Source organism: Bos indicus, chromosome 19, assembly GCF_029378745.1.
Source record: "Bos indicus isolate NIAB-ARS_2022 breed Sahiwal x Tharparkar chromosome 19, NIAB-ARS_B.indTharparkar_mat_pri_1.0, whole genome shotgun sequence".
NCBI lineage: Eukaryota > Metazoa > Chordata > Mammalia > Artiodactyla > Bovidae > Bos > Bos indicus.
This window is the reverse complement of record NC_091778.1, coordinates 43,989,370-44,007,501: the sequence shown is the minus strand read 5'-3', so window position 1 is coordinate 44,007,501 and position 18,132 is coordinate 43,989,370. Positions and strand designations below refer to the sequence as shown.

General features: G+C 56.8%; 2 protein-coding genes across 4 annotated transcripts; one reads left to right on the top strand and one right to left on the bottom strand.

Moving 5' to 3' along the window:
• Positions 1–80: 80 nt before the first annotated feature.
• CNTNAP1 (contactin associated protein 1) lies at positions 81–16,396 on the bottom strand. Of its 3 annotated transcripts, none has more exons than XM_070773516.1 (24): positions 16,120–16,396; positions 13,600–13,701; positions 13,312–13,505; positions 12,618–12,765; positions 12,333–12,536; positions 11,490–11,674; positions 10,825–10,968; positions 9,995–10,256; positions 9,401–9,550; positions 8,963–9,134; positions 8,379–8,485; positions 8,118–8,237; positions 7,544–7,747; positions 7,217–7,373; positions 7,002–7,129; positions 6,544–6,729; positions 5,577–5,798; positions 5,083–5,322; positions 3,848–4,201; positions 3,449–3,576; positions 2,933–3,026; positions 2,500–2,745; positions 2,341–2,388; positions 81–1,451 (listed from the first exon to the last, which is right to left on the bottom strand). In XM_070773516.1, exons 1-24 carry the CDS (start codon positions 16,283–16,285, stop codon positions 1,147–1,149), a joined length of 4,266 nt encoding a protein of 1,421 aa, XP_070629617.1. In that variant the 5' UTR covers positions 16,286–16,396; the 3' UTR covers positions 81–1,146. The 3 variants fall into 3 exon arrangements, with proteins under 3 accessions (XP_070629617.1, XP_070629619.1, XP_070629618.1); XM_070773518.1 differs by lacking the exon at positions 16,120–16,396 and adding an exon at positions 14,567–14,757; XM_070773517.1 differs by lacking the exon at positions 16,120–16,396 and adding an exon at positions 14,124–14,316.
• On the top strand, positions 15,481–17,468 carry CCR10 (C-C motif chemokine receptor 10). The gene is made up of 2 exons (XM_070773523.1): positions 15,481–15,524; positions 16,395–17,468. Exons 1-2 carry the CDS (start codon positions 15,501–15,503, stop codon positions 17,466–17,468), a joined length of 1,098 nt encoding a protein of 365 aa, XP_070629624.1. The 5' UTR covers positions 15,481–15,500.
• The last annotated feature ends 664 nt before the right edge of the window (positions 17,469–18,132 follow it).

Below are 18,132 nucleotides of genomic sequence, written 5' to 3'. Positions count from 1 at the left end.
TGGAGCTGTCAGATTAGTTCCCTGAAAGTCATCCCGCTTATCCGCTAGCCACGCCGCCAACTACCACACACAGACTGGAGCTCTGTCACTCTGCTTTATTAGAACAGCTCCGAGACTGAGAGCACAGCTTCAGAGTGGAGGCTGATCAGGCTTGGGTGAGTGACCAGCAGACCTCATGAGACTTCCAACACAGGAGAAGCACACTGGGCTTCTCAACACAGGAGAAGCACACTGGGCACAGAACAGGACAGTCAATTGATTTTGTCTTTTATATATAAACTGATAATTTAAAAAAATTAGAGTGATATATATAGTTTCTCTAGAGAGAGACTTTGCAACAAAAAATATATATAAAGGATATGACCTCCTAGACAAATGAAGCAGCATCTCTGAGCGGAGGAAAGAGGGCTCCTCATGCATTGGAGAGGGGGGCCAAGCCTTTGGACAGGCACCAAGGCTATTGCATATCTTGGAGGAGGGAGGAAGAGTAGAGGGCTGGCTAGTCAGTGTCTGCATTATTCTCTCTACATTGCAAGTTTTTTTATGGCTTTGGCTAAAGCGTGTAAAGCAGCGGAGGTACTAAGGTGCTAAAGCGAGGCCTCTCGGTCTCTGTAAAAAACAGCAAAGGGGGGTAGAGGGGCAGCAATGAAGCCCTCCTAACCCCCAACTGAGGGGAAGCAGGTGGGAGATGTTCTGCAGGGGAGGGGGGAGGCTGGGGGGTATGATTGAGCAGCCTCCCCCCATGCCCTGTGCGCCCCTGCAATCCCACACATCTGTCCCTGCTGAGATTGAATATTTGAAGGGAGGTGGTTAATCTCCCCTGCACTCTGGTGTTAATCCCTGGCCGTAGCTGGGACAGGGCTGGCAGGAAAGGCCTGGGCCAACCCCACGAGGCTTCTTTGGGGCAGGCAAACAACCAGGAGCCTGGGGAAATGGGGATGGGCAGGGCATTGGTTTTAGGCAGTGAGGCTCAGCCACTCCCTTTGGTCCCATCTGTAGCTCTGCCCACCAGACTTGGCAGGAGGGAAATCCTCTAGATGAGCAGAGCCAGCTAAGAGGAGCCACATGTCCCTGCGAGGATGGGGTGGAGGCGGGATTGGGGAATTCGGAGGAGACAGGCTTGGTCCTTGAAGCCCCTCTCCTGATTCATTCAGATCTGGACTCCTCCAGAATCTGGGGTAGGTTTTGGTCCCGGGGGCCAGGGGCTGGGGCTGGGGCTGGGGCTGGGGCTGGAGCTGGAACTTGGGTGGAAGCTGGTGTTGGGGTCGGGGCTGAGGCTGGGGCTGGTGCTGGGACCGGGCCTGAAGTAGGCAGGGGAGGTTTGCTGCCAGCGTGGTAATCATGTGTGGCCTTGGGCTCATTGGTGTGGTAGGAGCCCTTGTAGCGATGATTCTGTAGATAGAAGAGCACCAACATTCCCACCAGTCCCAGCAGCAAGAAGGCCACCAAAACTGAAAGAGAAAAAAGGAACAATTCAGGGCAGATCTCTGGGTTTCACCTATACACAGACACACATGTATCCTTTTGGCCTAAAGCATATGTGTCTGACAGCATCAGCTGTACAACCACATCAAGCTATTCTTGATGTGTCTGGTTGGTCTAAAGCCCTGGCTTCTATTCTGTTTCTAATATTAGAATTTCTGTTTCTCATATGGTATATGTAAAGTTTAATAAATTTCTTTTTCTAATAATAGAATTCTATTTCTAATACTCTCTTTCAACATCCTTGGTACTTACACCAATTTCTCATCTTTCTGGATGTTACTCTACCCCTGTTTCCTCATCCCTTAGCTTTAGCCCCACTTATTTTTTTTATAACGGCTTTATTGAGATATAGTTAACATACCATAAAATGTATTCTTTTATAGTGCAGTAAAGCACTCTTTAAGACACAGTTCCTGCCTAATTCTGGGACCTTTTAGATATTAAACCCCTGACTTTGGTGGGAACGTGTGGCCATGACCCAACAGAGCAGCATATGACCTAAGCTGCTTATCATGAAGTGAACATTATCTGATCCACAAAGTCATAAAGTCAGAGACGTGACCAGCAATGGAAATGATATATTGAGTCAGGCAGTGATAGGCACATCACTGTAAAAACTTTGGCCCAGTTTTAATATTTCATTTCATTTCTATTAAAATCTATAGAATCTGCCAATATTTAAAAATCTCCAAGCTGATTATCAACTACCTTCAGCAAAGCCTGTGTCACGGTTCTTGGCATCACCATATACTGAGTGCCCTCACTACCCCTCAGGCCTGAGGATACGGGACAGGGAGGGAAGGCTGACAGCCAGAGGGTAGAATGAGAGGTCAGGGTAGGGACGGTGCCACTCACAGCCCAAAAGTATAGCAACCCATCCGTCATCATGGTAGTACGGGAAGTCTGAAAAAAAGAGAACGCACCAGTTAGGAGGAGCCTCCTGCAGATTAAGAGTCATTTCCTTTCCCTGTTGTCCCTCTTTTCCCTTCCTCTTCTGTGTCCCTGGGGATGTACCTGGGGGAAGATACCAGGGGTCCAGCTCAGGGGGCACCTCTGAGACAAGGCGTGGCATGGCTCCGCAGTTAGACTCAGACAGCTCTCCCTGGACACGAAGGGCCTCAGCCAGCTCCTCGGTCATGGGTCGAGGCGTTCGGAAGTGGGTCTTGAGAGGAGCCACGTTGTTGAATCGGACACCAGACAGGCAGCCTGAGAAACCCGGCGTGTTGTAGCGCTGGATCTCTGGGTCAATCACTCCAGTCTCTAAGGGAGAGGCAGCCCAGAAAGAAGGGGGCTTAGACTCCCAACAGCCCTGGCCCCTCTCACCACCCCTAGGTTCCCACTTCTCTTTAGCAGCACCTTCACTGCCACTCCCCATCCTTCACCCTCCTCTGGACTCCAGAGGAGTCCACAGCTCCCGACCCCAAATGCCGTCTCAACCCCAGCTTACCCATAACGCGCCCCAAATACAAGGCCTTGGGCGAGTCTAGCTGGCTGTCCACCAACAGTGAGAACTTCTGTTCCGTCAGGGAGAAGTAGTCCACCTGAGTGGGGAGGGGAAAGGAGATGAGAGGGCGAACCAGCAGCAGACATAGCCCAGACCAGGCTGGGACTCTCCTCTCCCGACTGGTGGTGGGTTCTAACTCAGTCCCACATAGGCAAGTCCTGGGCCCAGACACAGGATTTGGTATTAAAAACCTCACAAACTGGTTTTGAGCCCTGTCTTTGCAGCTTACGGTGGTTTGGGGAAACCACTTTACTGTCAGAGCCCCTTTCGTGACTAGTCAAACGAAGATAAGAAGAGCTGCCTACCTGAACTGCCTCACAGGGCAACTGTGAGGTCCCATGATACTACATGTGAACATTCTCTGTACACTGGAATGTGCCCTACAGATGCTGAATATTTGCCATTTCCCACTGCCACAGCCTTGATGATGAGGTTATGATCTGAACCCCTGGCACACACCTGGATGAAGAGGTTGCGGTAGACCCGGGTGATGTTGACACTGTGGGGCTGGCCGTCCGTCACAGGGCGGGTGGTGAGCTGGTACACATAGGGGCTGGTGCCCAGCTGGTAGCGCAGCTGCAAGGTCCCTGTGGGGTGGGAAGAAGGAAGAGGGGGGTCTCCCCTCAGCTCCCAGAATCCCCATCTTTTTTTCTTTTTGGCTTCGCCATGCTGCCTATGGGATCTTCGTTCCCTGACCAGGGATGGAACCTGTGGCCCCTGCATTTCGAAGCACCAGGGAAGTCCCCCAAAGCCGCCACCTTGGAAGAGCACGTGAGTCCTTGTATTGGTCAACAGTTATGAGAATGGAAGGCATCCAGAGGAAGCTAGAGTGGAGGGTGAGAGCCGTGGGGAACTCACCATCTTCCTTAATGAGCACGGCCATGTAGTCACGCACAAAGGAGCTGACATAGAGCAGGACGGCGGGGGCAGACTGGGTGCTGAAGCTGAAGGACACCTCCTCTCCAGTGACGTTGTAGACAGGTCCACGGTAGCCTGGCACCGGCCGGCCTGGCCGCGGGTAATCAGGCAGACGGTACCCAGGGCCATGGTAGCCAGGCACATAGCCGGGAGTATCATAGCCAGGGATGTAACCAGGCTCGTAGCCCGGCACTGGCCGGCTCAGCATGTGGGAGAACTCCCGGGCTGCGGAGCGCAGCGCCGACTGGAGGTTATAGCGCATCCAGGTGCCAGGCTCAAAGAAACCGCCAATGTCTGAGGCAGAGGTAGTGAAGTCAGGGCCCGTCCCCACCTCCAGACGCTATGTATGTCATCCACGCACACCACCTGGCACGTGTCCCCAGTTTCTGCTACACCACAACCCATCTCCATTCACTTTTAGGTCCCCTGGAGGCCCTATGTCATGGAATGGAATCTTAAAATCTTAAGAAATGGAAAAGATCATCTGATCCAATCCCTGCACTTTACAGATGGGGAAAGCAAGGCTCTGAAACGGGCCACAACTTGCCTGAGGATACATAGTAGGTGGAGGGTCAGAATTAGAATCAAGATACCACAAACCCACCTGCCACTACTCACACTTCTAAACCAAGACCAAAGGACTTCTGTGGGTCCCTTAGTCCCTGTGTCTTCCTATCTCACCAGTGACCTACCTGCTCATGCATCCTCCTAGACCAGCCTTGGGGAGGATGTGTTCTTGGTGTATGTACAGAATCTTGCTATGGTGAATGTCAAGGCTCACCTTAACCAAGAACCAGGCTGTAGACATGTTTTAGGTGTGCAGCGATTGTCAACTAGGAAATGGCATAGGAGGGCATCGTGCAGCCTGATGGGGATATGCTTGCAAGGGGGGCAACCTGGGTTCCCTTGGCGACAGTGAGAGGATGGGGAAGTTATTTGTTTTGTTGCTGTTGTTCTTGTAGTGCCAGCTAGCTGTGCCATCCCTTCCTTGTCCCGCTTTATTCCTTTGGAATCACCCAGCAGCTTCAACTGCTTGAGAGCCCAGCTCAAAGCTCAGGAGCGCAGGATGAACACAGTCTTCCCCGATGCTGACACTGCATCCTCCCTCCTTCCTTGCCCTCCCTACATCCCATGATGCCCTCTGGCTCATTCCTCCCATAACCAGCAGCACTGACCATGGTTGCAGTATGGCCCATCGAAAGCCGTGAGGTCACAGTCACAGGTGTAGTAGCTGTAGCGCTCCACACAGCGGCCGCCATGGAAACAGGGGAAGCGGGGGTGGGCGCAGTGGCCTGTGCAGTTGGGTGAGGTACCCTCAGAGGCATTGGCACGGCCTTCCAGGTTCAGAGTCACTCCATTCAGACGCATAGCCCTCAAGCAACCCACGAAAGGCCGCCTCTTAAGCTCTGCAGATCCTGGGGGGAAGGTGGGCAGGTGGAGAAACGGGTGTAGAGCAGAGATGGGGGAAAGTATTGGGGTTGCAAAGGCAGTGGAGGGCTATAAGAATGGAAAAGATGCCAGGGACTGGAGAGGAAGGGTGGGCCTTGGCTCACTGTGAAGCTGAGGGGATTGTGACCTAAGAGATGGGGTTCCTGGAAACAAGGAGAGTGGCCTTGAGAGGGTAGGGTGGTGACAGAGGCTTCAGACCTGCCTCCAGGTTGCTGCTCACCAACATACAGGGGCCGGTCGTACTCCAGCCAGATGTAGGTCTGCAGGGGCATCGGCCGTAGCACCCAGGGCCGGTGATCCACGCGGAGCCGGGCCTGCTTCACGTTGATTTCCGCCCGGACGAGGTGCCACTCATCGTCGTTGAACTCGAAGTCGTCTGAGTGCACCGTCAGGTTCTCATCCCCATTCCCCACGTCAAAGGCGAAGACTACGTCCCGGGATGCTGGACAGTGTAGGGGCGGGGGGAGAGGACTCAGAGCCCCCAGGGCCCTCACGGGGTCGACACAGCCCTTCTTCTCTGCTCTTTGGAGCTCCCTGACTGTCCCTCCATCTGTCCACACGTGGGCGTGCTAAGTCGCTTCAGTCCTGTCCGACTCTTTGTGACCCCGTGGACTGTAGCCCCCCAGGCTCCTCTGTCCATGGGATTCTCCAGGCAAGATTACTGGAGTGGGTTGCCATTTCCTTCTCCAGGAGATCTTCCTGACCCAGAGGTTTGAATCCCTGTCTCTTATGTCTCTTGCATTGGCAGGTGGATTCTTTACTAGCTTGCACCACCTGGGAAGCCCAGTCTGTTTACAGCCTGGGACAAAACCCGTAAAGTGCTTAAAACCTCATACCTCTGCTCTCCCACATTCCCAGATCCCTGGAGCCAGCTTCCCAGCCCCACCTCTCAGGTTAGAAGCATAGCTCATCAAATAGGAGCCCCACACCCCCCTCCCCCAGCCAACCCACAGGAGTCCAGCTTCCTCACTCACAACTCAGGGGCCAAAGGTCCAGGGGGGCCAAGTGGGTGCTCAGGGTCACAAAGCCAGCTATCGAGATGGAGCTGGGTCTAGAAGCCAGGCCCATCTAAAGCCCTTCCCATGCTTCCTTTCAAAGGGGCATCTGGCCTTGCCACTTACCCCAGCCTCCACCCACCCCACATCTTCCCCAGGGATCTTCCTCCCCCACAGTGTCTGCTTGCTCACTGTTGAGTTCCACCCGCACATAAGGTCGGCGCCACTGGCAGTAAGGGCCCCCCATATTCTCTAGGAAGACTCCTGAGGGAGCCGAGGTCCTGAAGTAGAAAGAGACGTCAAGGCTGTGGTTGGCCCGGATTGGGGGAAAGCGTAGTGCAGCCCCAGTGTGGAAGGAGATGGTGTTCCAGGAATTTCCTACAGAACCAAATGGAGGAAGGCCTTGTCAGCAGGGCGGGAGGCAGGCGACAGGGCAAAGGGGGACAGCTGGGGGAACCCAGGGAGAGACTAAGGCATGTCATGCAAGAGGAAGGTGCAGGTGCAGAGGAACAGGTGTGGGCATGTCACCGACGGAGCCAGGGTGTCTGGCAGGGTGTCCTGGAGACCGCCCCCCTCCCACCCAGTGGGTCAGGGCTTTGGAACTACAGAGCCGACCCTGCGAGGGCACACAAAAAGTCTCTGCCACTCACGGTCGCCGTAGCACCGCAGAGGCCTCAGAAAGAACTGGGCCTCCGAACTGGAGCGGTTCGTGTCCCCCACCACCACCTGAGTGACAGGCAGATGGTCCACAAAGGTCAGCAGGCCCTTGTCGGTTCTCCTGTGGGGGTGGGGATGCAGTGGCTCAGCCCTTGCTGCTCGGCAGCCCCCAGCATCCTGAAAGCCCTGTTCTCCTGCCCCCCCTTACCACTGGGGCTGGTCGGCGTCACAGTTACAGTGCAGAGCGGGGTCCACGCAGCTCCGGTCCAGACCACAGGCACAGCGCTGGATCCCAGGCTGCGAGCCGCCCCAGTAGAAGTGCTGCTCCTCGTTTCGGCCAATCCAAAAGCTGTAGGGGTAGCCTCCTGGGGAAGAGGGGCAGGCAGCTTCCAGGCCCCGCCTCCATTAGCCTAGGGCTCCTCCCTCACCCTTCCAACCAGCCCAGACCACTTCCTGAGCCCTCTGGTGCTCTTTTCCCAGACCCCATGGGTCTCTCCTCCAGCTTTCACCCTGCCCTCCCCACCCCAGCCCTAACCTGCTGTGTTGAGCAGCCGGGAATTGTAGCAGGAGAACTCGATCCACTGCTCACAGTGCTGGGAAGCATTGGCCAGGGCACTGACCTCCTCCCAGGATGCATTCCAATACTGGACGGCCCCGAGGAATGGCCGCTCCATGCTGGAACCTGTCACCCGAGTCGTCCACAGCCTGTCATGGCGCACAACTGTCCATGCCCGATTCTCTGGGGGAGGGGACGAGGCAGAGCTGTGGCTGGAGAGAAGCGTTCTCTACCCACCTTCCTACTTGCCTCCAGCACCACTGCCGCCAATTCAGAGCCAATACATGAGGCCAGAAGCTCCATGCCAGCCCAGCTCTAAGTCTCCAACATCATAGGCCAGCCATGAGACAGCTGGAATGGATCAGGAAGCTGAGATCTAGCTGCAAGGCTAGATTACAAACTCCTGAATGTTCCCTTCCCGCTCTGTCCTCATTTACCCCTCCACCGTTTAATCTTACTGGCTCCGGTCCACCCTTCCATTCTTCCTTGTTCCCCCTCACACTCCCACAGTTCATCGTCCGCTGCCCATCACCCCTCAATCAGAGCCACTTACCTCGGATATCACAGTACACCACAAATGGCTTCAGGGGGCCACTACCATCAGGATCAATGGTGAAGTTTCCAGAAGTTTTCCCACTGAGTCGATAAGCCTCACAGGATTCCTTATACAAAGCTGGTGGGTAGTGAGTTGGGGAAAAGGTAGTTATGGGGTTGGGGGCTAGAAGGGCCAGCCCCACCATCTTTAGCGGCCTCACGATCCCCAGAAACTTCCTGACTCTCCCCCAGACTCTCCCCCACACTCCAACTGGCTTACGCTGGTGGCAGGTCTCCCCCTTGTAGCCTGTCAGTTCACAGTAGCAGATGAAGTCATCCCAAGACTGGTAGCAGCGACCGTCATGCTCACACATGTTAGGGCTGCACCTAGGGGAGGGGGTCAGCACGCAGGGAAGGAACCTTATGGGGAGCTGCAGAGTAGGGTCTGACCCCTACAAGCTTCAGTCCCAGGTCCTGAGAGCACCAGAACCCACCTAACATACTCCACTTAAGTAGCCAGGTAGAAGCCTGAATGCTGGGGCATTAGGCAGGCCTCAGGGCTCAAGTACTATTGTTGCCTCTTCCCCAAAGGAATTAATTATGCCTTATATCCCCATCCTCACCTCCCCCCAAAGAAAACCCTCTAGGACCAAAAACAGATGCTTCATTTCCATTCTGAGCATGTGACACTTTAAGGGAATAACTGGGAAGTGAGAGGTCAAGAAGCAATCATTCCCAGGTGGGAGACTCAGGAGCTGGGACCAGAAGGGAGATCATTGAGAAACGCCATTCCCATCACTGGGAGACCGTGGAAGAGGGCTTTGGAGGGGGTCACCTCTTGGAGGGAGAGGGGCTTCTGGATACCTATCAGTGATGCCACATGTGTCAAAGAGGACCTCAGCATAGTATCCAAGCCGCCGGCCCTCCACCAGAGTCAGGTTGACCAGTTGACCATCCACCTTGAGCAGCTCCATGCAGCCATGGAACGCCGTCTGGTTGGAGTGGCAGCCCGATCGACTGGCTGGCTTGGGACAACCTGGAGCAACCACCCCTGTGAGGCCCTCCCCAGGGGAGACTCCAGCGACCCTCCCCCAGGGAGATGCCAAGGGAGAGCCAGACATGAAGGAAGGAAGCAAGGAAGGGGGCCAGTAGACAATGACAGTGACATTCCAGTCCCCAAGGCCCCAGAGGGGCAAGAGAGATTTACTGCTACAAAACTCTCCATGTAGCCCTATCTGGGTGGACTTAGATGGGGCCTTCCCACCCAGAGACAGGGGTCTAGCCAGGTTGACCTCCACTTACCTCCAAAGAAGTATGAGGTTCCTGTACGGATCAGCAGTGGGTATGAGACCCTGACCTCTGCCCCCTCCACATCATCAATGCTGATGACTGCATGGTTTTCCTGGGCCACAAAATTCACCTCATGCCAAAAGCCATCATTCAGGCGGAACCCTGGACAGGACAGGACGACAGTGTGGGTGGGGGAGGCACCATGCTCTGGAAGAGTGTCTTGAGTGGAGAAGCAGCAACCCAACTCTATCCTAACAGCAGCCTCTGTGCTTCCCATTTTTACACTTATCACACTGAGCGGTGACATCCCCAAATGTCTCTCTTCACTATGTGGAACCCCAGCGGCTGACACAGAGTCAAAAGTCATCAGTGAATGATACCTACAGGGACCCTCCAAATGGAGTACCAGGATTCTCAGCCTTAGTCCCTCAGATCTGCCCTGCCCTCCAACTCCCAGCTGTCTAATCCTGGGACCTCCTGCAGGGCTCCCTCCCTTCCCTCCCTCACCCCTCTGAGATGCAAAGGTCTCAGTCCAGGTCTACAGTCTCCTGTGTCTCTGCCCTGCTCTGGCGTCCCTTTGCCTCCCCTTCCTCTCCCTCTGCTCACCAGCGGCAAACTGAAGCTTCTTTCGGCCGGTCTGCACCACCGACACGTTGACCTGCCCTTCACTGAGCATCAGCTCCACGTGGCCCAACCCATCCCCCAGGGAGGAGAAAAGCAGCAGCCCAGTGAGATCCCAGGTGCGGAAGCGAAAAGAGACTGCGAGGCGGCCGCGGCGGGGGAAGCCAGGCACTTGCACGAAGTTGTGAGGACCTCCGAAATTGATGGGATGAGGAACCGGGTCCAGGCAACGGAATGCCACCTTACCCTGGGGACCCAAGTGAGGATGCATCAGCACCCAAGCTGATGCCACGCCCCGGCCTCTGTGAGGAGCCAGGTTCCCTGGGTGTACCTCCCCAACCTCACCCCGCCCAGAAAAACGTCCAGGTGTGGAGAGGTCTCCAGCCACCAAGTCAGCCCTCAGGACTCTTCTCGCTGATCTACATTATCTCCTGATCATCTCAGGAGCGCCTGATTAGCTCCTGAGTTGGAGTAGGGGGTACCACATAATACCTAAACAGCCCTCAAGTCCCTCCTCAGCCCCTGCGCTGTGTGACCCCTGGCCGAGCCACTCCGGGCCGCCACACCGTATTCTCTTCATTTATAACTGAGGAGATGGTGAGACCAGACCGCAGCTTTTAACTAGGCGGGAACGGGGTTGGAAGCTGGCCTTTAGCACCTCCTGTGAGTCAGTGATGCCTCGCCCCCAACGTGAGCAGCTGGCTAGGGAGAAGGCTCCTCGGCTTTTAGATGATTCTCAAGATCTCTCCCCGCTCCATCCACTTGTTCCCGGAGGCTTTGATGCCCCGTCCTCCCCGATCCCCCTGCCCACTGGCCTCGAAGGTGATCCGGGAATGGCGCCGCACGGCCAGGTCCGCGATGTTGACTCGGTTGAAGATGACGTTTTCTATGCAGCCGCGGAAATTATGCCGATAGGCAAGGTTCTTCTGCGCGGCGCCCACCAGCCCCCCGATGAACATCTGCGGGCGGGGTGAGGAGTAAGCTTCCCTAGATGCGGCAGAGTGCGCGCCTTTCTCGCGCTCCCGCCCGTCCACTTTCCCACGCTCAGGCTGAGGTCTGAGACACACGTTCCCCCAGTATCGGTATTGAAGCTGGAAGCTCGCTGGGCCTCCTGAGGCTTGGGTTTTAGCCCTGACCCCACCACAACTTGGCGGCACGCCCTTGGGTAAGTCGATGAACCTGTCTGGGGTTCTTTATCTGCACATCAGGGCCAGGAGAGAGCAATTTTCTCATCTTGCCTGATCCCCCAAGTCCAGATTTCTAGACTCCATCTCAGCAGCTCTGGGGTAGAGCCCGGAAATCGGCATGCTAACACCAGCAACAACAACAAAAACCCAAGCTTTTCTGGGAGTTTGCCAACTCCTGCTAGCATGTTCAGAAAACAGTCTTACCTCTGAAAGAAGTGCCGCCCCCACCCCCCCCCCCCACCGGCCTACCTAGCATCTCACTTAGCCAAATGGCTTCTCCCCTCTTTGCTCACCTCGTTGTCCAGGTTCAGTCTCTCGAAGTCGCCATTGAGCACGAAGCGCTGCACGTAGCCGTCCAGGGTGAGATTTGCCTCACGGCCAAATCGGTCGACACGCACGTAATGCCAGTGCTGGTCATTGAGGACGCCGCCAGCGCTCACGGTCGTGTGACCCGGCCTTGGCTGGATGGGGCTGCTGCCTGAGGGTGGGTTAGGGCAGGGTCAGACCGGGAACCTGGAGAACCCCACTTAGGCCCTACCGCCCAGCAAACCCCCCAGGCGGAGCAACAGCCTGCAACCCAGAGGACGAACTGCTGAAGGCCCAGGACGGCCAGGGAGGGTGGGCACATAGAGACTGGACCACCCTCAGCCTGCGGTGGATCGGTGGCCATTGGCAAGTACGGACTTAGTCATTTAATCCCTCTGAGCCTCTGTCTTCCTATCACTAAAACGGGGCACGATAGCTGGTTCTACCTCATCATGTGCATATTATGGAAAGCGAATGAGATACAAAACAACAACGCTTCAGGAGTGTGTGTGTGTGTGTGTGTGTGTGTGTGCGTGTGCGTGTGCGCGCGCGCGCCTGTATACGTATATACAATGTTTTTACAATGAGGAAACAGACTGGGGAAGTGCTCGTCCAAGGTCACACCGCTGGTAGGTGCTAGGTGCTGGAATCCGCTTGTCCTAATTCCCAGTCCAGAGTTTCGCAAGCACCAGATTTTACACGAAGAAGGCAGATGAGTCCAAATAGTTAAGAAAGGGGAAGATAAGGAATAGGGCGCGGCTTCGCGGAGGAGGTGCGGCAAGGGACGTGGGAGGAGAGCCTGGGGCTCCGCGCCGCGGCCGCGAGCTCACCCAGGCTCATGTGCAGCAGCAAGTGCGCCCCCTGCAGCTCGAGTGTCACGTAGTCGCCCTGGGCGCCCTCGGCGTGCAACAGGAGCCCGTCCTTTTCTTCGGTTTTGAAGCTGAAGGCGAACACGTCCCACAGACTCCGGCTGACCCCTCTCGGGAAGCGGTACGAGATGGCATCATCGCCATCGAAATACAGCACGTCGGACTCTGCAGGAAGGACCGTAGGTGGGTGGGGGGTCGGGGGATTCTGTCTCCCGCCCCGCCCCCACCACGACCCCGCACCCTTACTGTAAGGGCAGCCGTAGAGGCCAAGCCTCAGGCCGATCTTGCCGCGCGGGTTCCAAGCCAAGGGCACGATGCGGATGTAGCGCGCCGTGAAGTGATAGTGCAGGTCGTGGCGAACCACCGCCGACTCGTTCACGTTACCGAAGAAGGTCTAAGGGCAAGGGGAGAGGGGTGACCACGTTCCCACACTCTGCTTGCTTTTCCACAGCCTCCCAGCCCGCAGCTGTCGCATCCAGCTAATCTCGACCTCTGGAAGGCAGACAGTCCTTATCTCCTCCGCCTTCCTGACTTTACAGTTTCCCTAGCCTAGAGCGTCCTCTCCACCATCCCAGTATTTCCTCAAAGGTCAACTCAGATGTCGCCTCCTCCAAGAAGCTCTCCCAGATTTTACCCTGAAGTATGTTCAGTTCAGTTCAGCTCAGTCGCTCAGTCGTGTCCAACTCTTTGCGACCCCATGAATCGCAGCACGCCAGGCCTCCCTGTCCATCACCTGTTAAACCCTGTCAATTGGGCATATCCTGAACACACGGCAAGCAGACGGTCCTTCTGGACTGAGTCCCTGTAGTGAAAGTTACTGCTCCTCATCTGTGCCCTCACCACCACCTCCCCCCCCACTTCCCCCAAACCTGTGCCCAGCCCAGCCCAGGTCACACAGTTGGGAAGGTTCCCAAGTGTGTGTGCAGGGATCCTGGAGTACCGCGTTGTGCCCTCGCTGATAGAACGGTGTCCAGCTGTCCACTCGGTCGCCGTAGAGCAGCATGTAACGTGTGACCCAGTCCCACGAGTTAAAGGAGCCCTGCGTGGCCACAGCCCGAATCCGGTGCTTCTTCATTAGGTCGATCTGCAGCCAGGGATTTGGGTCCCCAATCCGGGGAGACCATCCGCTTATGCCTACAGAAGGGACAAGGGCTTTCACTACTAGCTCCCCCTTTACCTCTAGCCCTTCAGAGTCCCTCACCCCACCATGGGGCACCACCGTGCTCACCGTGCAGCCGGGCAAATCGGGGCGCAGTGAAGAGCCCATAGTAGGAGGAGGCGCCCAGGGAGCGTGCATACAGGGGCCCGACCAGCTCCTCGTCGCAGCCGTCTGGGTTGCAGGAACAGACATGTTTATCAGGGCGGCCCCTCCCAGTCCTTCCAAAGGCCCAGAACGCTGAGCAACTGGTGCTTGATCTTCACTCCCCCCAGTGCAGACCCAGCCCTAACTTAAACCACCTGCTCAACCTGGCCTGCAGCAACAGCTGCACACTGAGGGGAAGCTGCCTTCTCCTCCTGGGGGAACCCCTAGGTCAGACCCTCCCAAGGACCAGTTGGAGTTCAGTACTCCCCAGAACACAATCCCAAACCTCAGCATCTTTCAGAACCTGAGTCACCCCAAGACATCAATCCGTCCCCAGACTTAGCCTCAGTCCCATTCAGCAGCACCTGCAAACCTGCACGGAGCCCAAATGCAGGCCTAGCCCCAACCCCAGCCATTCCTAGCACCACCAGTTCCATGTCCAAACTTACCATCTGTACGATTTGGCTCACCAAATACTGCATGGATCCCAACCCCCATATCCAGCCCCAGCCTTAGCCGCAAACCCCAAACCCTGGTCCCTGGGCCAGCTCCAAGCCCAGCCCGAGTCACCTAGCCCGAGTCACCGGTACCACTCTTATTCCCAACCCTCAAACCCGGCACTCGCTCACGCTTGGATCCCAGCCCCAAGTCCCCGCCCGGGCCGACTCTATCTTCAGCTCGGAGCCCAGCCCCAGCCCCGGGCGCGCGCGCCAGCCTCGGAGCTGCATTGCGGAGCGCGGGGGAGAGGCTGCAAAGGATGAAAGCGCACGAGTGCGCGCCGGCCGAGAAGAGACCCGCGACCACCCAGCCGCAATGCGGTGCGGGACCCGCCCTGCAGACCTCGTACTCCCGGCCGGGCCTAACCCCGCCTGCCTGCGAGCCCGGCACTCACAGTAGCCCCAGCCCCGGGCTCCTGAGACCGCGGCGAGTAGGATGCAGAAAAGCCGGAGACGCATCATGCAGGGCTGACGGGTCTCGGCGGCCGCCTTCCAGTGCCCGGCTCCGGCTAGGGCTCCAGTTCCAGCTCGGGCTATCCTCCTGGGTTTTTGCAACGAATGGCTGTCTCTCCCCCTTACCCACCCCTCTCTCTTCCCACTCTCCCCCAGCCCTTCTTTCTTGTCTCCCTAGGTGCCGTTCCTGCTTCTCTGCTGTTCTCTCCTCTCCTTCCACCCTCTCTCCTCTCACCTCCCCCCTTCCCCAGCCTCGCTCTCCTGGCACGCGCCGCTTTCCCAGACCCCGCGCAAGCGCGCGCCTCAGCCCGGCTGCGAAAGGGCGGGGGTAGAGAGCCTCCCGCCACCGGGAAATACCCTGAATAACCCGAGGCTACAGGGACTGTGGCCGCAGAGATGGGGGAAGGGAGACAGGGGCCGGCTGGGGGATCCTGGAAAATCCAAGAAGAGAGATGGAAAGGGAGGGTGCTTGGAGATAGGGAGAAGTGTAAGTAAAAAGAATCTAACATTTTCAGACAGCAAATTCTGCTCCAGGCACGCGTGCTAGGCACCTTCATTACCCTGTGAATTCTGCATTTTTATCTCACTCCATTTTGCAGATGAAAAACCCGAGGCTCAGAGAGGTTAAAAAAAAAAATTCTTCAGATCCCACAGGTAGCTACCAAGTGATAATATTCCAAAACCCATTCTTTTTCTACTGGCAAGGTAAAGGGAAATTTTTTTTAGGAGGTAGAATAGGAAAGTTAGGTAAAGAGGGCCCACAGACCCTCATCCCCACCTCCATCTCGGCCCTTCTCCCCGCCCCTTCCTTCCTGTCCCATTAGTTTATAACTTCTCTCCCCGGTGGCTTTACCTCAGAAACTTGAGTAGCCAGAGATGGGGACTGAGCCCGCAGAACAGGTGGGAGTGGGGGCAGGGGGGAGGAAAGGGTTACAGGGAGGGAGGGTAAAGGTGAACGGATGGGATTCCCCACCTGGCACCAAGTCTCTGCCTTCCTATGATTTACCTAGGATGTCTGGAACCCTCTGGGACCAGCGGCCCTCCAGATAGAAGGGGCTAGTAATGAGAGGCTGGGGTTGGGGGACACGACTGGGGATGAGAGGAAGGGTGAGCTGAATCTTGAGGTCTAAGGTCCTAACTGAGCCCAGAAAACCTGAAGTCCAACCTTTACATCATGAGTAGTTCAGCGAACCTTGTACTGGAAGCTTAGGGGTGGGGGTGAGGAGGAGAGAAGGGAAAGGAGAGGTAGAAAACGATTCTCCAGACCAAGCAAGGATTCCAGGGACCAAGTCTGAGGCAAAGTCTAAATATGGGTGTTCTTCCAGGAGATGGCGCTGCAAAAGAACGGAAGCTCTTAAGATTTATTAATAATGCAGACGCTGGGCCTTCAGAGAGCACAAATGCTTCACATTCATTATCTTCCTTATTTCAAACAATCCTCGTTTCAAACCACCCCCTCAGGAGGGCTGGTCGGGATTTCTGATCTCCACATTACCTATATTAGACAGCTGGAGAGCCAGAAAAGCAAATGATTTGCTCAAGGTCACCCAGGAAGCTGGATGTAGGGACAGGAGGGGTGCGCCGGAAGTCAAGGCCTGTCGAGGATATGCTAGGAAGAGTCTGGAAAAGAGTTTATGTCTTCTCCCTGTGTGCTGTACCATTGTACCTGGTCACACACCGGCTCCTAGCTTGGAATGCTTGTGTGGGAGGGGGAGCCGTGTGGTGGAGGCTTGTCTCATAAGGTCTCTCTTCTCATTATGGCCTCCTCAGGTCTCCTGGGGCCCCTACTCTGGGGAGGATGAGGCATATTCGGTTGAGCCGTTGCCAGAGCTCTGCTACAAGGCCGACGTCCAGGCCTTCAGTCGCGCCTTCCAACCCAGTGTCTCCCTGACGGTGGCTGCACTGGGTCTGGCCGGCAATGGCCTGGTCCTGGCCACCCATCTGGCGGCCCGACGTGCTGCCCGCTCGCCCACCTCTGCCCACCTGCTCCAACTGGCCCTGGCCGACCTTCTGCTGGCCCTGACCCTGCCCTTTGCCGCAGCCGGGGCTCTGCAAGGCTGGAGTCTGGGAAGTGCCACCTGCCGTGCCATCTCTGGCCTCTACTCGGCCTCCTTCCACGCCGGCTTCCTCTTTCTGGCCTGCATCAGCGCCGACCGCTACGTGGCCATCGCGCGGGCCCTCCCAGCTGGACCGAGGCCCTCGGCGCCGGGCCGTGCACACTTGGTCTCAGTCATCGTGTGGCTGTTGTCGCTGCTCCTGGCGTTGCCCGCTCTCCTTTTCAGCCAGGATGGGCACCGGGAAGGCCAGCGGCGCTGCCGTCTCATCTTCCCCGAGGGCCTCACGCAGACGGTGAAAGGGGCAAGCGCCGTGGCGCAGGTGGTCCTGGGCTTCGCGCTGCCGCTGGGCGTCATGGCGGCCTGCTATGCGCTCCTGGGCCGCACGCTGCTGGCCACCAGGGGGCCCGAGCGCCGGCGCGCGTTGCGCGTCGTGGTGGCCCTGGTGGCGGCATTCGTGGTGCTGCAGCTGCCCTACAGTCTCGCCCTGCTATTGGATACTGCCGACCTCCTGGCGGCCCGCGAGCGGAGCTGCCCGGCCAGCAAGCGCAAGGATCTGGCACTGCTGGTGACCGGGGGTTTGGCCCTCGCCCGCTGCGGCCTCAATCCAGTGCTCTACGCCTTTTTGGGCCTGCGCTTCCGCCAGGACCTGCGGAGGCTCCTAAGGGGTGGGGGCTGCAGTCCAGGGCCTCACCCCGGCGGCGGCGGCGGCCGCTGCCCCCGCCGGCCCCGCCTTTCTTCCTGCTCGGCTCCCACTGAGACCAACAGTTTCTCCTCCTGGGACCACTAGGGCTGCGAATCAAGAGGATGGGGCGGGCTGAGGAAATGTTTCCAGGGAGAGTAGTGGGAAGGGAGAGTCGGTGGGGGGCACTGAGAAAGAGGTAGGGACCTTAGGAATTGCTTCTGTACTTTGGCACATTAAATAGACAACATGGAAATGAGATGCAACTCAACAACTGTTACTATTTTTGAGTCACCGGCTTGGAAATGATTTGTAGCAGGGCAGAAATGGTGGTTCCCCCCGCCCCCCCTTCCCACTCTCCAGCTCTTGGCTCTGAGAGGAAGGCACCGAGAGCCTGGGTGGGGGTGGGGGGTCTCCTGAGCATGCTAAAGCTCTAGACACTGACACCCACTCTCACCGGGCCTCTGCCAGCAGAGGTAAGGTGGGAAAGTTGCCAGGCGAGGAGGGGTGGGGGTTCCTCCTGATACAGTGTAAGGAAGAGCTTTCTAACAACTAGAGTGCTATCCAGTAATGGCTGCCTTAGCAAGTACCGAGTTTCTGGCCTCTGGAATGCTCAGGCTGAGGCTGTCCGGGACTGCGTGTGCCTATGCCTGGTGTGGGGGTACGAACGGGGCCAGGAGATTCCCGTTTTGGGTGTGCTTTTGGATTCAGTTACCACTCTAGAGTCCCTTCTAAGGTTCTCTTTTGGAGACAAAAAAGTAATCTAAAAAGT

Bases quoted from the DNA above. Each gene is read 5' to 3' on its own strand.
- CNTNAP1 (XM_070773516.1), bottom strand. From the start codon at position 16,285: ATGGTACAGCACACAGGGAGAAGACATAAACTCTTTTCCAGACTCTTC. The intron at 10,257-10,824 runs GCCAGTGGGCAG...TTGGGTCCCCAG, and splicing joins ATTCCCGGATCACCTTCGAG to GGTAAGGTGGCATTCCGTTG. The intron at 9,135-9,400 runs GTAAGTGGAGGT...TGGTTGCTCCAG, and splicing joins AACCTCATACTTCTTTGGAG to GTTGTCCCAAGCCAGCCAGT.
- CCR10 (XM_070773523.1), top strand. From the start codon at position 15,501: ATGGGGACTGAGCCCGCAGAACAG. The intron at 15,525-16,394 runs GTGGGAGTGGGG...TGGCCTCCTCAG, and splicing joins GGACTGAGCCCGCAGAACAG to GTCTCCTGGGGCCCCTACTC.